The sequence below is a fragment of the Enhydra lutris genome, unplaced genomic scaffold, assembly GCF_002288905.1.
Source record: "Enhydra lutris kenyoni isolate GAN:26980312 unplaced genomic scaffold, ASM228890v2 scaffoldscaffold60, whole genome shotgun sequence".
Lineage (NCBI taxonomy): Eukaryota > Metazoa > Chordata > Mammalia > Carnivora > Mustelidae > Enhydra > Enhydra lutris.
This window is the reverse complement of record NW_019154144.1, coordinates 5,462,492-5,482,304: the sequence shown is the minus strand read 5'-3', so window position 1 is coordinate 5,482,304 and position 19,813 is coordinate 5,462,492. Positions and strand designations below refer to the sequence as shown.

At 39.5% G+C, this 19,813-nt stretch overlaps 1 protein-coding gene across 1 annotated transcript in view; it reads left to right on the top strand.

Annotated features, from left to right (window-relative positions):
- Positions 1-12,255: 12,255 nt before the first annotated feature.
- The window catches only part of LOC111158576 (StAR related lipid transfer domain containing 13), a 179,132-nt gene continuing 171,574 nt past the window's right edge, over positions 12,256-19,813 (top strand). The window contains exon 1 of the mRNA XM_022520697.1: positions 12,256-12,505. Within this exon, the coding sequence (XP_022376405.1) occupies positions 12,337-12,505 (169 nt within the window). The 5' untranslated portion in view covers positions 12,256-12,336. The remainder of the gene's footprint in view (positions 12,506-19,813) is intronic.

The following is a 19,813-nucleotide window of genomic DNA, read 5'->3' as shown; positions in this document are numbered from 1 at the left end:
ACCTTTTTGGTACATAGAATGCTGGGGATTTCATGGAACCATAAACTTTTAGTTTGGAAAGGATTTTCCTTGCTAACCTATGACTTTTCCAATATGGAAATCGAAAGCCTCTGGGGATGAGGACCTCTGAGCTACTAAAGACAACTGAGTCTATCTTTGTGCTTTGAACTTGATTCAAACTTCTCGCTCACATTTTGGAGGAGAACCTACAAGATGAGGTTGGGGGAGAGAGACACTAACCTTACAGTGTCACATACGTAATCTAATTCAACCCTCACAAGAGCTTTCTGAGGTCTAACCTCAGTTTTATAGATGAGAAAACAGAGGTGAGGAAAAATGAATGAATTTTTATTTGCCCAAGCTTATAGAGTTAATAAGTTGCAGAGCTTGATTTGAAAACACGTTGACTTGACTCCAAAGCCACCGTTCTAGCCGTTTTCTGGCTGTATTGTTCTAGAACTATACCTTAGAGTCATGTAAAAAATACTTTGATCGTTGCAGCACATCTTTAGAAAATCTGATAAAATCTAATGCTTGTGCCCTAGAGAAGTGAATATATGCACAAAATTTTGCAAACAATTCCAGTATTTATTTATTTATGTTTCAAGATTTTATTTATTTATTTGACAGAGAAAGACACAGCGAGAGAGGGAACACAAGCAGAGGGAGTGGGAGAGGGAGAAGCAGGCTTCCTGCTGAGCAGGGAGCCTGATGTGGGGCTTGATCCCAGGACTCTGGGATCATGACCCGAGCCGAAGGCAGATGCTTAACGACTGAGCCACCCAGGGCCCCCCAGTTCCAGTATTTAGATGGCTTATAGATCATAAGTTAATACACACATGCTGTGATGTGCATTGGTTAGAACAGGAGCTTCTCTGGGACAGAGGTCATCGCTTGCTCAGCACTAAGAACATTGCCAGGCACCGAGCAGAAGTTCAAAAAGTAGTTGTTGAATAAAAGTGATTCCAAATGCCTGGGCCCACTCACCTAATTACTTAGAGCAGGGTGACAAAAATCTAGTATAGAGGGGTTGCCTCTGTGCAAAATTTAGGAGAACCACAGAGTGACTTCCCAACCTTGAACCCAGGGGACCCAAGGAATACTAAAAGGGACTGTCCACATCCAGATCTGAGTCACTATGGGCCAAGTTTCTTTTGTTTTGTTTTGCTGTTTAAAATCACTTCCTCTTCCCCCCACTCTCAGAAAAGGATAGTGTCTTTCAAAGTTTCTTTTTAAATTAGAATTTCAAATACACTGGTAAAAACGACACTTCTGAGTCAATTTTCAGGGAGTATTTGGATAAAGAGTATATATATACCACATTGTCCAAATGCTTCCTGGTGTCACCCCTATAGTAATTAAATGGATTTCGCTTATTTTGGGGAGGCTAGAACTTTAGGATTCTTATGTGTATTTCAAAGCTGAAGTAAATATCAACTCTTAGAAAACAGCTGTAAGGACATAACATGTTGTCTAGCCCAGGTTTTAAAACCAAGAATAGTCGAGAAGATCCTTTCCAATCTAGAGGTTGCGTCTGTGCCGTTGACAGTTCTTAGTGTTCTCTGGGGAATTTTCCCCAAAAGGCTACATTCAAGAAGGGATACAAAGTCCTCTTTCAACTAGTTATTTTTTTCTTGGTTTAGATACTGACCCAGTTGAAATGAAGGATGGGAAGGGAATCAGATATAGTTGGCATGTATATATATTTTATTTTATCTCTATATATAATCTATGTGTACTTATATACATATGAACCATATATAGATAAGGAAAGGAACACTTGAAGTGACTCAATACTTTGTATAGTAAGTTGTAGAACTGGGACATTATTTGGTGTTTTGAACAGGTGAGTAATATGATGGAAGTGCTGAGAAGCTAAGGGTTCTGTGGCATTCAGGTGGTACTCAGGTAGTCAAGGGTAGGCACAGAGACAAACCAGGATGGTCAGGGTCACTGAGGCGAGAGGGCTGGTCCCCAAATAGTGGAGGTGGCAAGGCAAGAAGGAATGGATGGGAGAATCATTTTGTAAAAGGAATTAATAGACTTCTCTCTCTCTTTCTCATTCTCTCTCTTTTTCTCTTTTTCTTGTTTTGAACACTAATATTGCCTTATTTTGCCTAATATGGTGTAGGCACTGAAGAAGTTCAAGCTATTTTAGACAATAGCTATCATTTTTGGGCAGATTTTCCTCCTTCCTATCTTTCATCTATGAAACACAGATGCAGTTGGAAATAAGCCAAGGCTGAGGTCTTTCTCCACAGCTCCTGAAATGAATCACTGGTTAGGCCTCAGCCCCTCATTATATAAGAAATATTATTCATATGACAGAATATTTAGAAAATGGAAATTTAAAAGATGTCACCGATAATTCCACCACCCTAAAAGTGGACATAATTATATTTTTGACGTGTTTTCTTCTACTCTTTTTTATTATGCATTAATTTTTTTTTAACAAAATGTAATTGTAGTAGATACCACACCATTGTGCACCCTACATTTTCCAATTGCAACAATACACTAATTAACAGAACGCTATGGGCCTGGATTTTCTGAAGTAATCCATATTGAGAAAGAAGCCAAGGCCAAGGATAGTTCTTGAGACCCCTAAAGTCAGAGAAGGAGAGAGGGTATTTTAAGTTTATTAAAATTACAAGTAGCTTTTGGTATGTTCTACCTTTTCTATGCAGCACACACATTTTTGGTATTTTGTATTTTCCTGGGATTGATTAGTGTTGAGTCATTGGTGGAGCAACGTCAAGAAAAGGTAATCACGCCCAGCTATCTGTGGTTGTACTTGGTCTGTTTAGACAGGTCTGTGTCTCAAGAGATGGTGTGATTGTGATGATGCTCTCAGAGGTTGGCCAGAGGCCACTTCGTGTTTCAATAAATATCAAGTTCCAAAGAAATAATAACATGAGAAATCTCAGGACAATCTTTGTATATTTACACACACACATATATTCCAGAATAGAAAGGAACTCCCCCAGAAAGGCTGTATGAGACAGACATAACAGCCAAGCAATACCTTTTTCTTCCCTTAATTCAAAGGACCACCAGGAAAAAGAACCTTCAAGGGAAGCAAGGGAAGCTTCAATGGGGATAGGTTTGGAAATCTCCCTTATCTTCAGAAGCAGCTTTGTACTGATGTTGAAAGCACGTTAGACAAAGGATAGTTTGTCTCACAATGCCAGAGTACCATTTCATGGGTAGATTCAGGACTTCTAAATGTGCTGTCACTATGAACCCTTCGAGCAGACCCCTCTTCCTTCTGCCTAAGCCTATAACTCCTGAATTCAGTTTGCCCTCTTAGTTCTTCACCATTCTTCACCATAGTCCTCCTCCTGAAAGGACAGTGCCCTCCAGGAAATAGCTGTAGCTAAAACTTAGCCCCCCTCTTTAGAGCTTTGATGGAACAAGGGAGAATAAATCATGAGGAACATTTAGGGGAGGGATGTGTCCTCCCAAGTTGAGTCTAAGAATCCAGTAGGTCTCTGTAACATGGGGATCTGAAATACTAAATCCTCTTATTAATTAAACAAGGGATCATAGCATAAGAATCCAATAGGTCTCTATAACATGGGGATCTAAAATACTAAATCCTCTTATTAATTAAACAAGGGATCATAGCATAGGAATATTGATGCATTTCTCTTTTTTTCTTTTTCATGAGGATTTTTTTTTTCTTGATATTGTCTTCACCTTCTTCTCACCCAGATAGTATCCCTCTGGGCTCAGTACGACTTTTCTGGTTGTGCAGAATGAATTTGGTCCTGTTCTGATCTAGATGCTCTGCCCCCAAGAGGCACCTCTTCACACCTCTGCCATAGCCCCTATAATGCAGTCTGGTGGTTGTAACTGTCCTCAGCTTTTGTCATGATAAGTCATACTGTGGAGAAGGGGGACAGTGTCATCTTCACCTTTGTAGCCCTGGTACCTAGCACTGTGCCTGGCATGAAGTATGCACTAAAAATGTTTGACTAGGAAAGGGCAAAAGAAAGATACTATAATATGAGTTAATTGATGGCTTTGTCTCTACTTATGAGAAACAAAATCTAATAAAAAATAATATTTTCATTATACCAGAATCACCTTTGGTGCAATCATTCCTCCCAATCCAAAATAGGAATCTCCCTTTGTTGCCCAGCCATAAACCCTGAAATTTGTCTTCCTCATTGCCTCAAAATTCCATTAAGACTGATATCTAGGGCTCTAGAGAGCTCTCTTGCTACCTTCTCCACCTCTTAGTGCTTCTTTTTTTTAGTGGGATGTGTTTTAATGCTGTTGCTCCTCCTTATACCACTTATCCAATCTTTAAAGTATAGATTGATAGTCTTCTATTAAGAATAAGGAGGGAAATCACTCTATCCTATTCTTAGTGTACTGAGCTGAATTTATCCAAGAAGTTATGTTGGTTTAGATATATAAGAAATGCAGTTGCATCATTAATCCCACACCCTTATTCATCCACAGTTTATGGGCCAGAATTATTTACAAACTTTACTTAGTGCCCAACTGCTGCATGATGCCAGATGGGAAGCATTTATATAAAAAATGGAGTCCGGTTCCAGAGCAACAGGTCAGCATACTAACCAAATAGTGGTGTACCTTTCACTGGGCAATCTCAAATATTTACGAAACAGATAATGTGGAGAATCAATACAGGATTTTCCAAAGGACTCATCATAGGATTTCTTTAATGAGCAAGCTTCCTGTTTATATTCAAATTATAATTTGAGTCAACATTAAGAAAATATATTCACCTGTTTAAGAAAGGGAAAGAGTTTATAGAATCTAACCTGATGTAAAGGAGGAGAAATTTCTAAGTGCAGACAAATCCCAAAGGTCCCCTCTAGTAATCCGAGCAATCCTTAAAAAAAGGAAATGAAAGAAACACCCAAAATGAGTAATTACCTTTACTTTCAAGTAGGGCAAAAACACATAGATTCTAGAAAATACCAGACAGTAAATCAATTAAATCTCCAGCAAAATTAGTGTGAGGATTATGAAAATATATTTTTGAGCATGAAGAAGTAGAAGTGGTTGATAACTAGATGCAGAATGGGTCCATGAAGAGCAAGTGGCCTCATGTTGTTCACCTTTTAATTGAAGACGCAGCAGCACTGCTTATAAAATTTGGGGCTGATTCAGAGCTAACGAAGATAGTGCCTTTTTTCCCCCTTCCTTTTTTTAATGCCTTTCAGCTTCTCTCTGTGGAATAAGGATTGCTCATCCCTCCAGACTCCCTCATTTTTACAGGAAACCTTAAATTGCCCTTGATTTGTGGGTCAGACATATACTTTTGCCACGAACCATCAAAGTGAAATATGTGCATTTAAGGGTTTTTTTTTTTTTTTTCTGGAGAAAAAGACCCTTGAATTATCTACTGTCCAGTTCTTATCCAATCAAATGTAATAACAACAACAACAGAAACATTTGTGATGATTGCCTAAAAAATATGCATCCATTCCTCTAGACGTTGTAGACATTCTAGATCTTTGGAAAAATTCAGATTATCATTTATTCAAGTATTTATTTAATCCTCTATTAAACCAACTGCTATTGATTTTCTGCTGTGTGTCAGGACTTGTGATAGGCGCCAAGTATGGAATGTGAATGAAATAGACACAGTCCAGACATGACAATCAGGAATTGAAAATATCTCAATAATTCCAATAAGTTGAAAGACCTGTTTTTTTTTCTAAGTTTGAAAGGTCATTCACTAAATATGGAAAACACTCATTTAACAGCAGATTTTATGAAGACACATAAATACCACATGACTTAAGTACTTAGGTTGACTGTAAAACAGTATGAGGGAATGGAGATAGGCTGCTACATAGCACTTAACATCAGTTTCTTTCCTATCTTCACTGGCAGACTCTCCCTTGAGGGCAGAGACTACATCGTATTTACCTTCGTGTCTTCCATACTCAATACAATGCTGTACAAGCAGTCAGCCCTTGCTGGATTAATGATTGAGTAAATATAGATTGAAAAAATCAGACTTCACCTATTTTAGACTGGATCAATAAAAATACGGTGTCCTAAGTGTAGGAGGTATGCACAGTTTGTACCATATGCTGCTGTGCTTGACTGTGCCTAGAGCTCTAGGTTTAGGGGAGGTGCCATATTCTTAAAGTGGTACTAACAGACTGGACCAGATCCAAAAGATAGCAATTGGCTCTCCGAAATTGTGTGTGGTTTGATGTAAAAGAGTGGTTAGCCTACAAAAAAGGAAGGAAGGAAGGAAGGAAAGAAGGAAGGAGAGAGAGAAGAGAGAGAAAGAAAGAAAGAAAGAAGGAGAGAGAAAGAAAGAGAGAAAGAAAGAAAAGAGAAAAGAAAAGAAAAAGAAAAAGATAAAGATTCTTATAAGGAACAGTTTGGTTTTTTACAAACATCTGAAGGACAAGCATATGGAAGAAGGAATAGATTTGTCCTATTTAATTCTAAATGGCAGAATTAGAGTCAGTGAATGAAATTATAAGGAAAAAGTTTCTTAAACAGTTTGTAGTCCTCAGTGAGATACAGCAATTCATTTATGTGGGTAGAGTATTACTTAACTGATCAGTGTAGTAGTTGAGTGGTTGGGCTAGAGGTTGTTTAATATCCTTTCCAATTCTAAGATGTAGAAACTTTATGCCAATAGGTGTTACAATGAATAAGTGGATTCCATATTAGCATGTAACAAGCTAATCTAATTAATGGACCACATAACGACTATTTACAGGTATTAACATGACTGTTAATATGAATATTTTTGCAATTAGTCATGAAAATAGTTCTGAAGGCAATAGATTTTTGACAGGGTGAAAGGAGAGGAAATCACACAGTTCCAGATCTTTGAAACAACTTAGCAAAATGAAAGAATTTTGGTTTGGCTGGAACGATGGGTGTAGGCAATGAGCCCAGGACAAGTCAGACCAGATCACTTGCCCTATGTACTGGGGCTGACGGTTGGGTCCCCAGGGGATGGCATGAGGGCAGGGCATGTGCTCGTGGAGACCCACAGAGGCAAAGTTAACCAAAGACGGTAGAGAGGGCTGAGACGAAATAAAGCAAATCTGTTACTGCCCACAAGTCCAGCAGCAGGAGCTGGACTCTAACTCATCTAGAGCTGGTGAAGCTGAGTCAGAAGAGAATCCACTCTGAAATTTTTCATGGAGCGTCCTGGTCATGGCTACGAATGTGAGTGACTTGTCTGCCCTGGTCATTGGGCGAGTGGTGCATGCATACTGGGAAGGCTTATTGGCACAAAGGTGGGCACATACTCCACAAATCAATTGGTGGAAATCCTCAAAGTAAGCTTCAGAACCCACAGGAAGGCTTTGTCATTAACCCGCAACTTTCAGATTCAACTAGTTTCAAAAGCAGCCCTCTAAGTCAGTTGGACCTTTTCCCTCCTACCACTTAGATCGCAAACATTTTTTTCCTGCTTGGCAGAACTACCTTGGCTCCCTCTGAACAGGCTGATGAGGAGGCTGGAATGTGTGTGAAGGAGTAAAGGAGCAGTAGACAGATGAAAGCACAGGGAGCCATTCCTGGCTTCTGTAAAGTGCACCTAGCTTTCTTGTGCATATACACAAGATTCCACGGAGCGCTACTTTTGATCATCTGTCAAAAAACTTGATAGCAAAAGTTTTGTTTAGAAGTTCAGATTTCAGAGTTTTGGCTGTATTTGGAATGTTCTCATTGGGAAGAAATTCGCTGGGAAAGGTAAGAGAATATGCAGAATTAGCCGTAAGGATGAACAGAAAGCAGAGGACAAGCAGCTTACTCTGTGAAAGGAGTTGTTAAACAAAAAGATAGTCAAGCTCCTTCTTGACTTAAAGCTCCCAAGCTTTAAGATTGGGGTGGGTGTGTGTGGGGGGTCTCCAGTTCTGAACCTTGGGTTGCTTCTAAAAGGGCCCATGGTTCTCACCGGTTAATTAAAGGCTCTGAGCTGTGTAGTTTGCTCTCCAGACACTTTAACCACTACAAGAATTTAGCCATCCCATACTATGCTGTTGACCTATGAACAACACAAAGGGTTAGGGGCACCTCCTTCCATGCAGTCTGTATATAACTTGGCTCCTCGAAAACTTAATAGCCCACTTGACCAGAAGCTTTACCAGTAATATAAACAGTCAATTAACACATATTTAATATGGTGTATGTGTTATATGCTGTATTCTTAAAATAATATCTAACATTTTCATAATTTTTTTCAGTATTTCTAGGCTATGTGGTTTGTCTGCAATTTTTTTTCAAATTGTTGCAAGTCTTCAAAAATGTTTCCAATATATTTATTGAAAAATATCTGCTTGGAAGTAGATCCCCACAAATAAGTCTGTGGTATCTAAGGGTCAACTGTATTTTCATTTAGGCATTCCAGTATCTCATGCAGTTAAACAGGATTAAGATGATTTTCAATATATTCTATGAAAATCCTTTCCTCTAACCAGTTTCCCCAGCACACTCTCAGTGCCACAGTTTTCCCTTCCCTACCCCTTTTGTGTGATAGTGGAAAGAGTTCAAATATCATCAGCTTGGAGAGAGACAGTGGCTCTACACTTGGTTGCTCTATGACCTAGGACCTCTCTTCACTTCTGGGATTCTTAATTTCCTGTTCCATAAAATAGGATACCACAGGAGTTTGCTGTGGACATTAATGAAAGATGTGACTGGCACATAGAAGGTGCTCAACACTGTTAGTCCCTCCCTTGTTTGGTTTTTGTTGTTGTTTGTTTGTTTGTTTGTTTGTTTTAAGATTTATTTATTTGAAAGAAACAGAGAGAGAGAGAGAGGAAAGGCATAGGGAGAGGGAGAGGGAGAGATCCCAGGCAGGCTCCACGCTGAACAGAGAGCCCAATGTGGGGCTCAATTCCAAGATCCTAAGATCATGACCTGAACCGAAATTGAGTTGGATGCATGCCCTTTCCCCTTCTCTGTTAATTGCTCTCTTTGGGTTCCAGTATTTATCTGTTTATCCCATCCCTGAAATAATATGAGAGAGGATTGCTCTTGACCAAAGTAGGAAAGAAGAGAAGAGGTGAAAACTAAAAGCTAGTGTCATCCATTTTCCCCATTTTTAAAGGGATTAGAAAAGAAGGAATCCAGCATTAATCTTGAAAGATACACTTGGGTTTTCAGCACTTCCTCTCTCCCTTTGATTTCTTCAGTGCTTAGTCACTCACCAGTGAAAATGAGGAGTTCTCTCAACTAGATGCACGGAGGATGTTATCAGCCCGGAAGATAGATGGTCAGCAGTTTCTTGCTTCTACATTTACAACAAACAGAACAAAACTGCCCCTCCAGTGATTCTTATTTGTATCACTAGGACCAAAAATGGGAAAAAAATTTTCATTAAAAGGGCATGGGTTTCATTAGCATAAAAGAAGGCATTAAGGATGCTAATAAGAAAGCAGTGTTACTTACCTGCTTTAAATATGGTATTTTGGGCATTTGAAATGGCAAAAACATGGGGAGCAGTTGCATACTTGAACTATAAAATAAAACTTAAGAGACAGAAATGTTGCTACATAATCCTTCATAGATCCCCTTATTAAACCTTACACTGATGTTTAGAAAAATAAGGCTCTGTTCTAAGTTGTCTGACCTCTTTTAATCGGGGGATAGAAATTTCCCTTTTTTTTCTTCATGTACTTTTAACTCTGGTTCTTCATTGCCAGTCTCTCATGAAATACTATGTTTCCAGTTGTTGCATCTCTTTACCTATATATGAAAGGATGCATCTTTACATATATGTCAAAGGATACAAAATCATTGACGGGTTCAGAACAAAACACCTCAGGACTTTCAGTGCAGAACAGAGGCATTGGGATTTTTGTTTTTTAATACCAAACTGGCCATGATACACTGCAGTGCTTCTCAGAGAGAGTCATTCCATTTATTTTTTAAAACATAGCCAAGTCGCTAATGAACTATCAGGTTGGCACTGGAAATGGCCAATCTTTAAGTATTATTCACAGCTATAAAAAAACGAGATATTTTATTTTATTTATTTGACAGAGAGAGAGAGAGAGAGAGAGATCACAAGTAGGCAGAGAGACAGTCAGAAAGAGACGGGGAAGCAGGCTCCCCGCTGAGCAGAGAGCCTCCTACAGGGCTCAATCCCAGGACGCTGGGATCATGACCTGAGCCAAAGGCAGAGGCCCAACCCACTGAGCCACCCAGGTGCCCCAAACAACGAGATATTATTTCCTGCCTTTTCCTTCCTTTTGCTTGGTTTTTAGAACATAGCCCAAGTTCCTGAGTTCCGTGGTCTTCTTTCTCTCTCCATCTTCCTTCCATTCTCTTCCAGTAGGAGAGTAGAAACTGCCAGGTGTCTGGCTTGAACACGTGTTTATTTAATGCCAGGGATGTCCCTAATGTTGAACTATCAAAACAAAAACATGTGCACAAAGTAGCTGACATTAGCATCTCCAACAGATGGCAACTAGTGCTGGATCTAGGCTTGGAGTGGGCCTTACAGGCATCTAATGTTGAAGTGTAGTGCTAACCCTGTCTACCATTAATGCCCAGGCTTTTGGCATACCAGAGTCACTTGACCTTAGATCCCCACCACCTTCCACAAAAGATGCCTTGGCATGGCAAAACTCTGATCAAACCCCAAATAAGTATGGAAAGAGAACAATATAATCCAGTGAGATCTTTCTTTCCTTTTCTACTGTGATGCTATCGAAAACCCGACACTTGGCTACTCTTGCGTAGTTATCAGAAGAGGCTCACAACTGACCTGAGCGAGAGTGTATTCTACTGCAGGCTCTGTTCGTGTATGTAGTAGGATGGTTATGGGAGATGAGCTGTAGGTCAGAATCCGGCTAGCAAAAATTCCCATAGGGAAATGTGTTAGGGCTGACCACTGTTAGCCACAGTAACCAGAATTGGGGTCCTAGTTTATATCCCATTAAACTTCTAATTGTGAGTCTTTTCATCATGAGGACTATAAATTGTGGGCCAGGCTATGTTTCAGTTTAAGGCAGCCAGAAGTAAGAACAGCTTGGCCATATGCTTCTTTTTCAAAGAACTTCATTCATTTAGCCCCAGGCTCAGAATTCAATAATGTTTTCTATGGACTTTTTCTCTTCACATCAAATAATATTAAAGAGGAAAAACTGGGGGGAAAATTCTAATTATTCCCATATGGATACTCAAATAGGGCCAAATTGAATTATTCACAGTTTCCTTAAACATGCATTCTGGTTCCTGATCTCCACACGTGGGGGGCATAGACCCTCCCTCAAAGCCCTCCTCTGCTTCTGCTTGTCACAATCCCACCCATTTTTTTAAAGCCCACCAGAATATATTCTCTATGAGTTCTGCTGTGAACACCAGAGTCAAAAATAACATTGCTTCCCCCAACATTATCTCTGTGTCTTTTTTGAGGCACCTTTTACATAAAGTTTGTGAAAGCCTTAAGCTTTTGTATAACTTCTCTACTGATCTTAGCAGTTGGCCGCAGTACCTTTGCATGAAGTTGAGTCTTTACAGTGATTCAGGGCAGTGTCTTAAATGGGAAAGGTACTTCATAACAATTTCGTCTCTTGGTGATTAAAAATTGGGAAAGTACAAAGATTACAGGGGAACAGGTACTTCACAATATGTTTGCTTCTGCCCTTTGCCTCTCCCAGTCATCTGTAAGAGCTCTCAGCTTCCCCACTGCAGGTCAGGAATCTGTAGTGTTTGTACTCTGGGTGTTAAAGCACTTGAAAGTTTATTTTTCCTTGGAAGAGCTTTATTTGATTCATTTCTTTGTAATGCAGGGTGACAACATACTCAGGTGTTTATGCTTTTTTGAAGTAGTTTTTCATTTAAGACGTTTATCACACCCTTTTTTTTTTTTTTTTTTTTTACCTGGCAGGCAGCTGCCTTGGAGAATGCAAATGTGCTTTCTCTAACTTTTAACAGCCGGAAAGGAAATCTATGCCCAGGACTGACTTTTAATTCTATTGCCTTTTCTTTTACCCTTCTCTTTTTAACTCTTTCAGGGAGTGCTGCTTCTCAGCGCTTGGTCAGCTCTGCCGCATCTCAGATGCTTGCCTTTGCCTTCAGCACCGCGGGGGGATCTTAGGGGCTGGAACTGCCTGGCTTCGGGGCTTGGGGCTGACTCTGTACGCGCCCGTCCTCCTCTCTCCCTCGGATTGGCTGCCCGGGGTCACGTGAAGGCCGGGGGGTTGGAATTCTTGAGTTGTGGCTCTTGGCACTCCTTTTTCTTTTTAAAAATCGCCTGGTCGGTGCAGCGCTGCTGGGCTGGGTGCCTTGCTCTTTGACTGAGACAGGAGACAGACGGAAACAGCCACAGGGCAGAGTGAGGTGGCAAAAGGAAAATCTGCCGAGATGTTCAGTCAGGGCCCCAGGACCCCAGCTTCAGGCTGCTACTATCTCAATTCCATGACACCTGAGGGCCAGGAGATGTACTTGCGATTTGATCAGACTGCGAGACGCTCTCCTTACAGGATGAGCCGGATTCTAGCACGCCATCAGCTAGTGACTAAAATTCAACAAGGTGAGTGGCCGGTAGTGGCAGGCTGTTGCTAATTCTGATTTTTGTCTCTATTTCGTGCTTAACCCAGTTTTGTTGTTGTTGTTGTTGTTTTTACATTGTTGTTTTCACTTTACAATACATTGGATTTCTATGCCACGCTGCATGTAACTTTTAGAACTTCAGGCAGCAGATTTAAGCAGTGACAGCACTTCGCTGCCACATACTTCAACATAAAGTGCACAGAAAACTTCACGGTAGGACCGGGTATCATCTGTTTCCAGAATTTGCGCGTGCCGTCGCAATAAACCAGACAGGTTTACTCAGTGTGTATTTTAGGAACTTTTCTGCAGGTTGCTCACACTTTAACATTTAAAACTTGGACACTTGTTTATTTAATTGGGGGATAGAAGGGAACTGACTTGAGCCCTGCCCAGATTCTTCAGAACACTCTTAGTGACAAGGGAAAGTTAGAAATCTGTTCTTCAGGCCATTGGGCTGACAACCAGGATCGCATCCTCTGCTTGTGTGTTTAGGTCAGTAGTTGCCTCTGATTTGTTGATGTTGTTTTTCTGGTCAAGGATAAAAGTGTCTGTTAAGTTCAAAACAAAGCTTATGACCTGTGCTTAGTAGGACCAGTTTCCTGAGGCAGAGAGAAGAGGATACTGGTTACGAGCTGCTAGATGTTCCTTTTTATTCTCTGCAAAAAAAGTTAGTAAGTAAAAGTAAATTAGATCAACAGTCTGGATGTCACTAAAACTCATCATTCTCCCAAAATAGTTCAAACATGTTCCTTATCTTAGAGTAGGTCTGTAGAAGCTTGAAAATGAACATTCCTAGGAAGCCCCTAACTGGTCCTCATTTAAAAGACACCCACATAATACCCACATGATTACAATAAGTTTACAAAGTTTACGGCCACCCTCCTCCCCGACTAAAACAAACAAATAACTAAATTGTTATATTGGTGATACAGAATTTACCAGGAATTTCTAGAGCCATTATACAAATACAATTTCCATTTAAATAAATGAATTTAAGATTATATTGAATTTTAGAAGGGAAGTTGGGGTTTGTAATCGTGAAAATCTTATTGTAATGTTTTCAAAAGGAACAATATGTATTCTCGCGAGTAGGAGTTGATGAGATTGTTTCCTTGGAAATTAGGATTTGTTTGTAAAGGTTCAGGAACTGGTTATGTGTGAAGGATACTGGTCCTACATACCAGTCTGATTTCAGGAAGGATATTATGTCATTCCATAAACTCTGTGTGCAGGTCTTGATTGAATAGAAACAAAAGTAATTATTTCCCTGTGGCTTGATTTAAAAATACCTTAGGCTTAGAATAAAAACCAGCTTCATTTTAGCTCTAGAGATTTCTGACAATGGTACTTTACCAGATGCCATCATCACTATGGACGTAGGGGCTTGACAACTGTTTGACGATGTTTTGTAATCTATACTTGGTAAATGTTCCTTGGCATGCATATAAAGTGTATCATGTTGGAAACACTGCATATAGAAAGAGTTTGAAATTGCTTTGTGGATCTTCTTAAATGTGTTTATAATAATTGATTTCATTAAAATTCTGGATATTCTTTTGGGATGAAGGTTATATTCCTATTGAGGATTTGAAATTATGAACACATGCATGATCATTGAAAGTATATTCTGAGTCTATGTTTCATTTGCCTGCATGGAAAATGTGAAAATTGTCACCTTTCTGTGTTGAGCAATGGGATGTCTGAAGTCAATGAATGGCCAGAAATTAAGAGTGATAATGAAGATCATGGGGAGACTTGAAGGAATTCCAACAGTCCAGTGATTGGGAACTCATCATTTGTTGATACCATACAGTAGTATAGTAAGCCATATGAAAGCAGAAGCAAAACGATTTTATTGGGTTTACTGTGTTATTAGATTGCTTCACACTCATTGTAGAGAATATTGATTGAGCATTTATAATGTTTCAAGCACTGCTCTGAGAGCCACATATATATATATATATTTCAATTTATTTTACTCTTTTAAAAAAAAGAAGATCCCAGGAGTACGAACTATTATTATACCCATTTTAAGGGTGAGAAAACAGAGGCACGTAGAGGTCAAGTAACTTCTCTCAGGTTACGTAGTAAGAGCTGGTGTTTGAATATAACTCTGAAGCCCATGCTCTTTGATACACTAAACTGTGTTTGGTTTTTACAATGAGTGTTAAAGTGTTAGACCTGTCATTGATTTTGGAGTCTGTCATATGCCAAACACATTTCAGTCTTTTCTACTTAGGATGCTGCAATGAGCCATTTGACAGAATCAGAATTAATCACTCACAATTTCCAGTCAGGTTTTATTTCGCTGATGGAAGCAAAGCACTGTGTGTTTTACTTTCTTTGAACATTTAGTGTCCAGGAGTGCATGATGTCAAGTTATTTTACTAATCATTCAATGAAAGCTTATCAAGTGTGTATTAAATTAATCACACCATTATTTTTTGTAATTCACATATCAGTATCGAAATGACAGCAGTATCAGCAAAATTCTTTACATTACTGTCAGTCTTTCAAGGAAAATTTAGCATTGTATTAATATAATTTGGGGCATTACTTATGACCATAATCTCTCCTGGCTGTTGGGAAGAGTGCAAACAAGAGTAAGTTGCTCCCCACTGACCTCATTACAGTGAGCTAATCATTGAATGGCATGGACATGATTCAACGGCGGATACACTCAGGAGAAGGAAAAACAAAGAGGAGAAATAAAGGAATCTTTGATGATGCATAGGATCAGAATTAGTTGCTCAAACCCAGGATGAATCTAAACTTGCTCATCTTATGGCATGCTCCAAAACAACATGCATCATTTCTCTAGCCTTCTTTATAGTCCTGGAATTTAGAGTCCATTTAAAAGAGAATTTGAAAATAGCGTGTTGTTTTGCAAAGTGAAAGTTTATCATAAGTCATACTGCCCATAATCGCTACCCCACAATCTCACTGAATCAATGGGGAAATTGTTGTATGGAGAGAATGGAAATAATAATGGTCTTTATGTCCCTCACTAGCAGGCGCTTGGGAATGGACAGGAGGGAGGATGCTGGGGAGGTGGAAGAAGAGCATGTTAGGCCACAGGAAGGGAGAACTGGGATCTCATGTCATTATTTGGTGGCTATGGTGTGTTGCCTACGTGTGCACCATGCGGAAAGCCTATCTACTCACACACATGCTGTTCGGACCAAATCTAAGCAAATACATGAATGTGATTATTTGCTTTGTGAAAGAACTTGTCTTCCTATTGAAACATTTTTTTAAAAATTATTTTAAATGCTTAAAACGGCATGATATGGACACCATTACAGTCAAGTTCACCGAATCAGAAAAAAAGGAGACCGGGGTACAGGCTCTTAGTAGACACTCTCGCATGCTTTTACTGTGGCAAATTTCAGAACCTCACTGGGCCTTCGCTCCTTGATGAGAAAATGAAATGGTCAGTCTGTGATTTCTCAGGTTTTTTTCTGGTCCTCAAGTCCTCTCTGTGGTTGAGTCAGTAATTCCTTGAACAAGAGGGTGCAAAGCACAGAAACTTAAACCTAAAGTAATAGAAGCTGAAAAAGGAAATAGAGCAACTTTCTAATGTGGAATAAACCAGTGGCTTATAATTTTTCTACAACTGGTCAAGGATTTCAAGGTAAGACGAAAATCAGATTTTAGTTCTACAGCTGTCACTAATTAATTGTGTGCTCTGGGGCAAGTCACAACTTCTCTGGGCGTTCTTTCCTTCTTCCATAAAATAAAGGGTTTGGGTTAAATAAACGAGAAGTTCCCATCATCTCTAAAATTCTAGGATTCATGATCACAGGTGCTCTTTTAAGAAAGAGAGACAATTCTTACTTACATTTTTCTTATTATGTCATTCATATCTACTTGGACATGTTTCTTTGATACCTGTTTAATGCTCTTATTATCAATTTAATAGGAATGTTAAGATGTCCAGTCTTGTGGACTATGTAAATGTCATTATCACCCATAATTATGAAGCAACTTGTAAAAACCTTTCTTTCGCCGGAATCCAGGGCTGTGAAATGGAGTTATTGCAATACCCAGCTTATTGTGGGGACCGTAAAGGATCCGAGTATGTCCGTCTGTGTGAGTGTGTGTGTGCGTGTGCGACACACCTACTGTCACAAAAAAAGACTTCTGCTCTTGATAGAAAATACAGAATGTGGAAAATTTTTGCAACTAGAGAAATTAGGGAAAGTCGGATTTGCATTTTCATTGAGTTTTAATCTGAGACTCTTTTTAAAGATGGCACCTGAGCTGAACTTAACTATAGTAGAATAAACTGCCTTCCTTACGTTCCCAGTGAATGGAATTGGGCCATGGGTGATGTGCTGGCTCTCTCATTACTCCATCAGGTCAAATGGCATCTTGGGAATTTGCCCGACCTGAGTGGTGGCCTTGCTCATCCTGGTGGGTGGGCCCCCCATCAACTGGAGAGCGTCCACGGAAATTAAACAATCATTTAATAATAAATTAATCATTCTTTGGGAATTGCCCTTTCTCTGTGTCCAGTACTTTCTTCCCCAACTACTTTCAGAAACGGAGCATGGATGCACTGACAGAAAGACAGATGGAACACGAAAATGGGGAGAACGCATCAGTTCCGTATTGCTCAAGTTCTTTCTTTAAAAAGTGACAACTGTCGGAAATTCACAGTTTGTGAATCAGAGCCCTCTTTCTGTTCCCTGCTGGTGACCGAAGGGGCCTGTCCACAAAGGATACTGTGTAACCGAAAGTTACAGGAAAATCTGTTCAGTGAATTAAGTCAGTGAACTTTGAGTAACATTTTTAAAGTTATCACATATGAAAATATTAAAAATGTGAGCAGTTCAGAAATAAATACTGGAGAGAAATTAGCAAAGAGTGATATGCTTGTACACACATAAGAGCTGAGCGTTTAATGTTAACTAAATTGAGACATCCAAAGCTGCACGTCACTGCTTTTATTAGCTCTGATTTTATAAACACACATCCCAGATGCAGGCAGTTGCCAAATTTGGATTTTGTGATATTACTTTAAGTGAAGAGAGATTCATGTTTTTCTCATCTTTTCCCCAAAGTCAGCGCTTTAATTCTATGTAAATTCTGGACCCTGGTCAACTCCTATAAAGCAAGGTTCCTCATTCCCTTAGTCACCTAATCATGGGCAGTGCTTCTGAGTCTTCTAAGTCTAAGCGACACCAGTTGGTGATTCAAGCAAACTTAGAGAGAAAATGGTGAGTGGGTTCTGGTAAACCTTCATACAAAAGGCAGTATATCTGTTGGGATTTAACAGAGGCAGGTCATTCATGAGGCTGCAGCTTGTCTCTGCGTTTCCTGAGGTATGAGCACCCACTGGCAAGTCTAAGGAAGAAGATACAGGACAATGGGAGACCGTGAAATGCATAGATGGCATTTGAATGAAGGATCATGAGAAAATCATGTTCTGTCTCCTCAGGGGCAGTCTGAATATGATTTTGGTGTGGGTAAAGACAACATATTTTCATTTACATTCTCATGCATTACCTAAAGGGTTTGAAGTAGTTGGATAAAAGAATATTCGACTCAATAAAGGTTATAAAAAGATAAATCTAATGTAAAGAAAAATATAGGTTAATTAATAAGATAAAGGTAGGGAGAGATATTACAGAAAAATATGAAACATAAGGCACTGAATAATTACTAAAAGTGGGCTATACATTTAGCCCGAGCTTCCCTGATGTAAGCCAAGAGGAGAGTATGATCAGGAAAGATTTGTCATGTCCATGGTAAAAGCCTACTAACACAGCTTTTCCTGGGACCTGATGTTTGGGAGAATTTCCTCCCAGGAACTTGATATATGAGGAGCAGTTTCTCATATAAATCTCATAAAGGGAATGCTACGAGATGTAGTAGACGAATTAAACATTCCTATGGTAAATTGAATTGCAAGTTTCCTATAGCATCCACAGTGAACCGGAGGCATAACAACAAATGATAATTCAATAAAACTATATGGGCCTGGGGTGAGTGGCTCAGAACAAGGAGGTTCAGGTGAGCACTCTGTTCCCTGGCTTAATCTCTAAATAGTATGGAGACTATCTAGAAACAGTTTCTCAGTTGGCTTCACAGAAGACTAGTCCTGTTAGATGTTCAGGGGGAAAATGTTTCTGTGGTCAAGTAAGTTGGGAAATGCTATATCCTCTTTCCCTTTTTGGAAATTCACACTTAGGAAAGTCTCGGAGAAATCTGCAGAAAGTCATTTAACTTTGTTTAGACTGGTATATTTCATCATAAAGCCAATTTTCACCGGATACCAGGAAGTGACATCTTATTAAACCACTTTTCCTGGGGAACACATTTAGGAAAAACTGATTTAGGAGGGTTCAGGGCCTGGGCTTCATTCAGATTATTCTCTTTGACTATATTTCTTGCACGGATTGGGCAATAAATAGTGTGAGGTTATATTTTGGAGAGTAAATTGCAAGTACTTTTTGTTTTCAAATAAGACCAGCTCCATATATTCTAAAAATCAACTGGGAAAAGACAGGATGGACATCTCTTTATAAAAATTAACAACCAAGACAAGATTCTAACCTGATTAGGTGGCCCCTGCGCTTTTGCCAGCAGAAAACCAAAGAACTAGGTGTATGGGCCGAGTTAATAATTCTAACAAGAATGCAGTCGGTCTTCAAATAACTCTACAAGATAGGTTCTGGTGGGCCAGAAGGAAGAAATTATGGTTTTTTGACTCTGGATTTGTCTAACCCAGGATAAAAGCTGAAGCCCTGGGCAAATTCCAAAGGGGTCTGCTATTATGACAGCTAATTCAGGATATTCCATTACTGCTGAGAAGTGGAGTCACTGTCCCAAAGGAAAGGAGCAGGAAACTCTTCAGCCCAGATTCTCCTGGGCTATCGGTGACGTGGGCTTTGGACTCTCTCAGACTCAGACACTGATAACTGTGCCTCCAAGTCCATTTCTGACTTCATGGTCCAAACGTATCTTTGGTTACTGTGAAGTCTCTGTCAGTATGACAGAGTAAAGTGAATTAATAGGTACTAGGTCATTTTAAATGGTCAAGTTGGTTTCAATTAGTTGAATAAGCCACTTAGAAGTTTCTCAGGAAGCCTGCAAATATGTTCTTAAGGTATTTTTTCCTTGTGCTGTCAAAGAGAGCATGTTAACATTTGCATTATGAATGATACTTTTGGAGAGAATCCACAAAATGTAAAATAAAGTTACAACAGAATGTGTGGGTAATTGGCCTTGCTGTCTAGCCTGCACCCCCAGGTTGTAAAGCTACCCAAGACCATAGCAATCA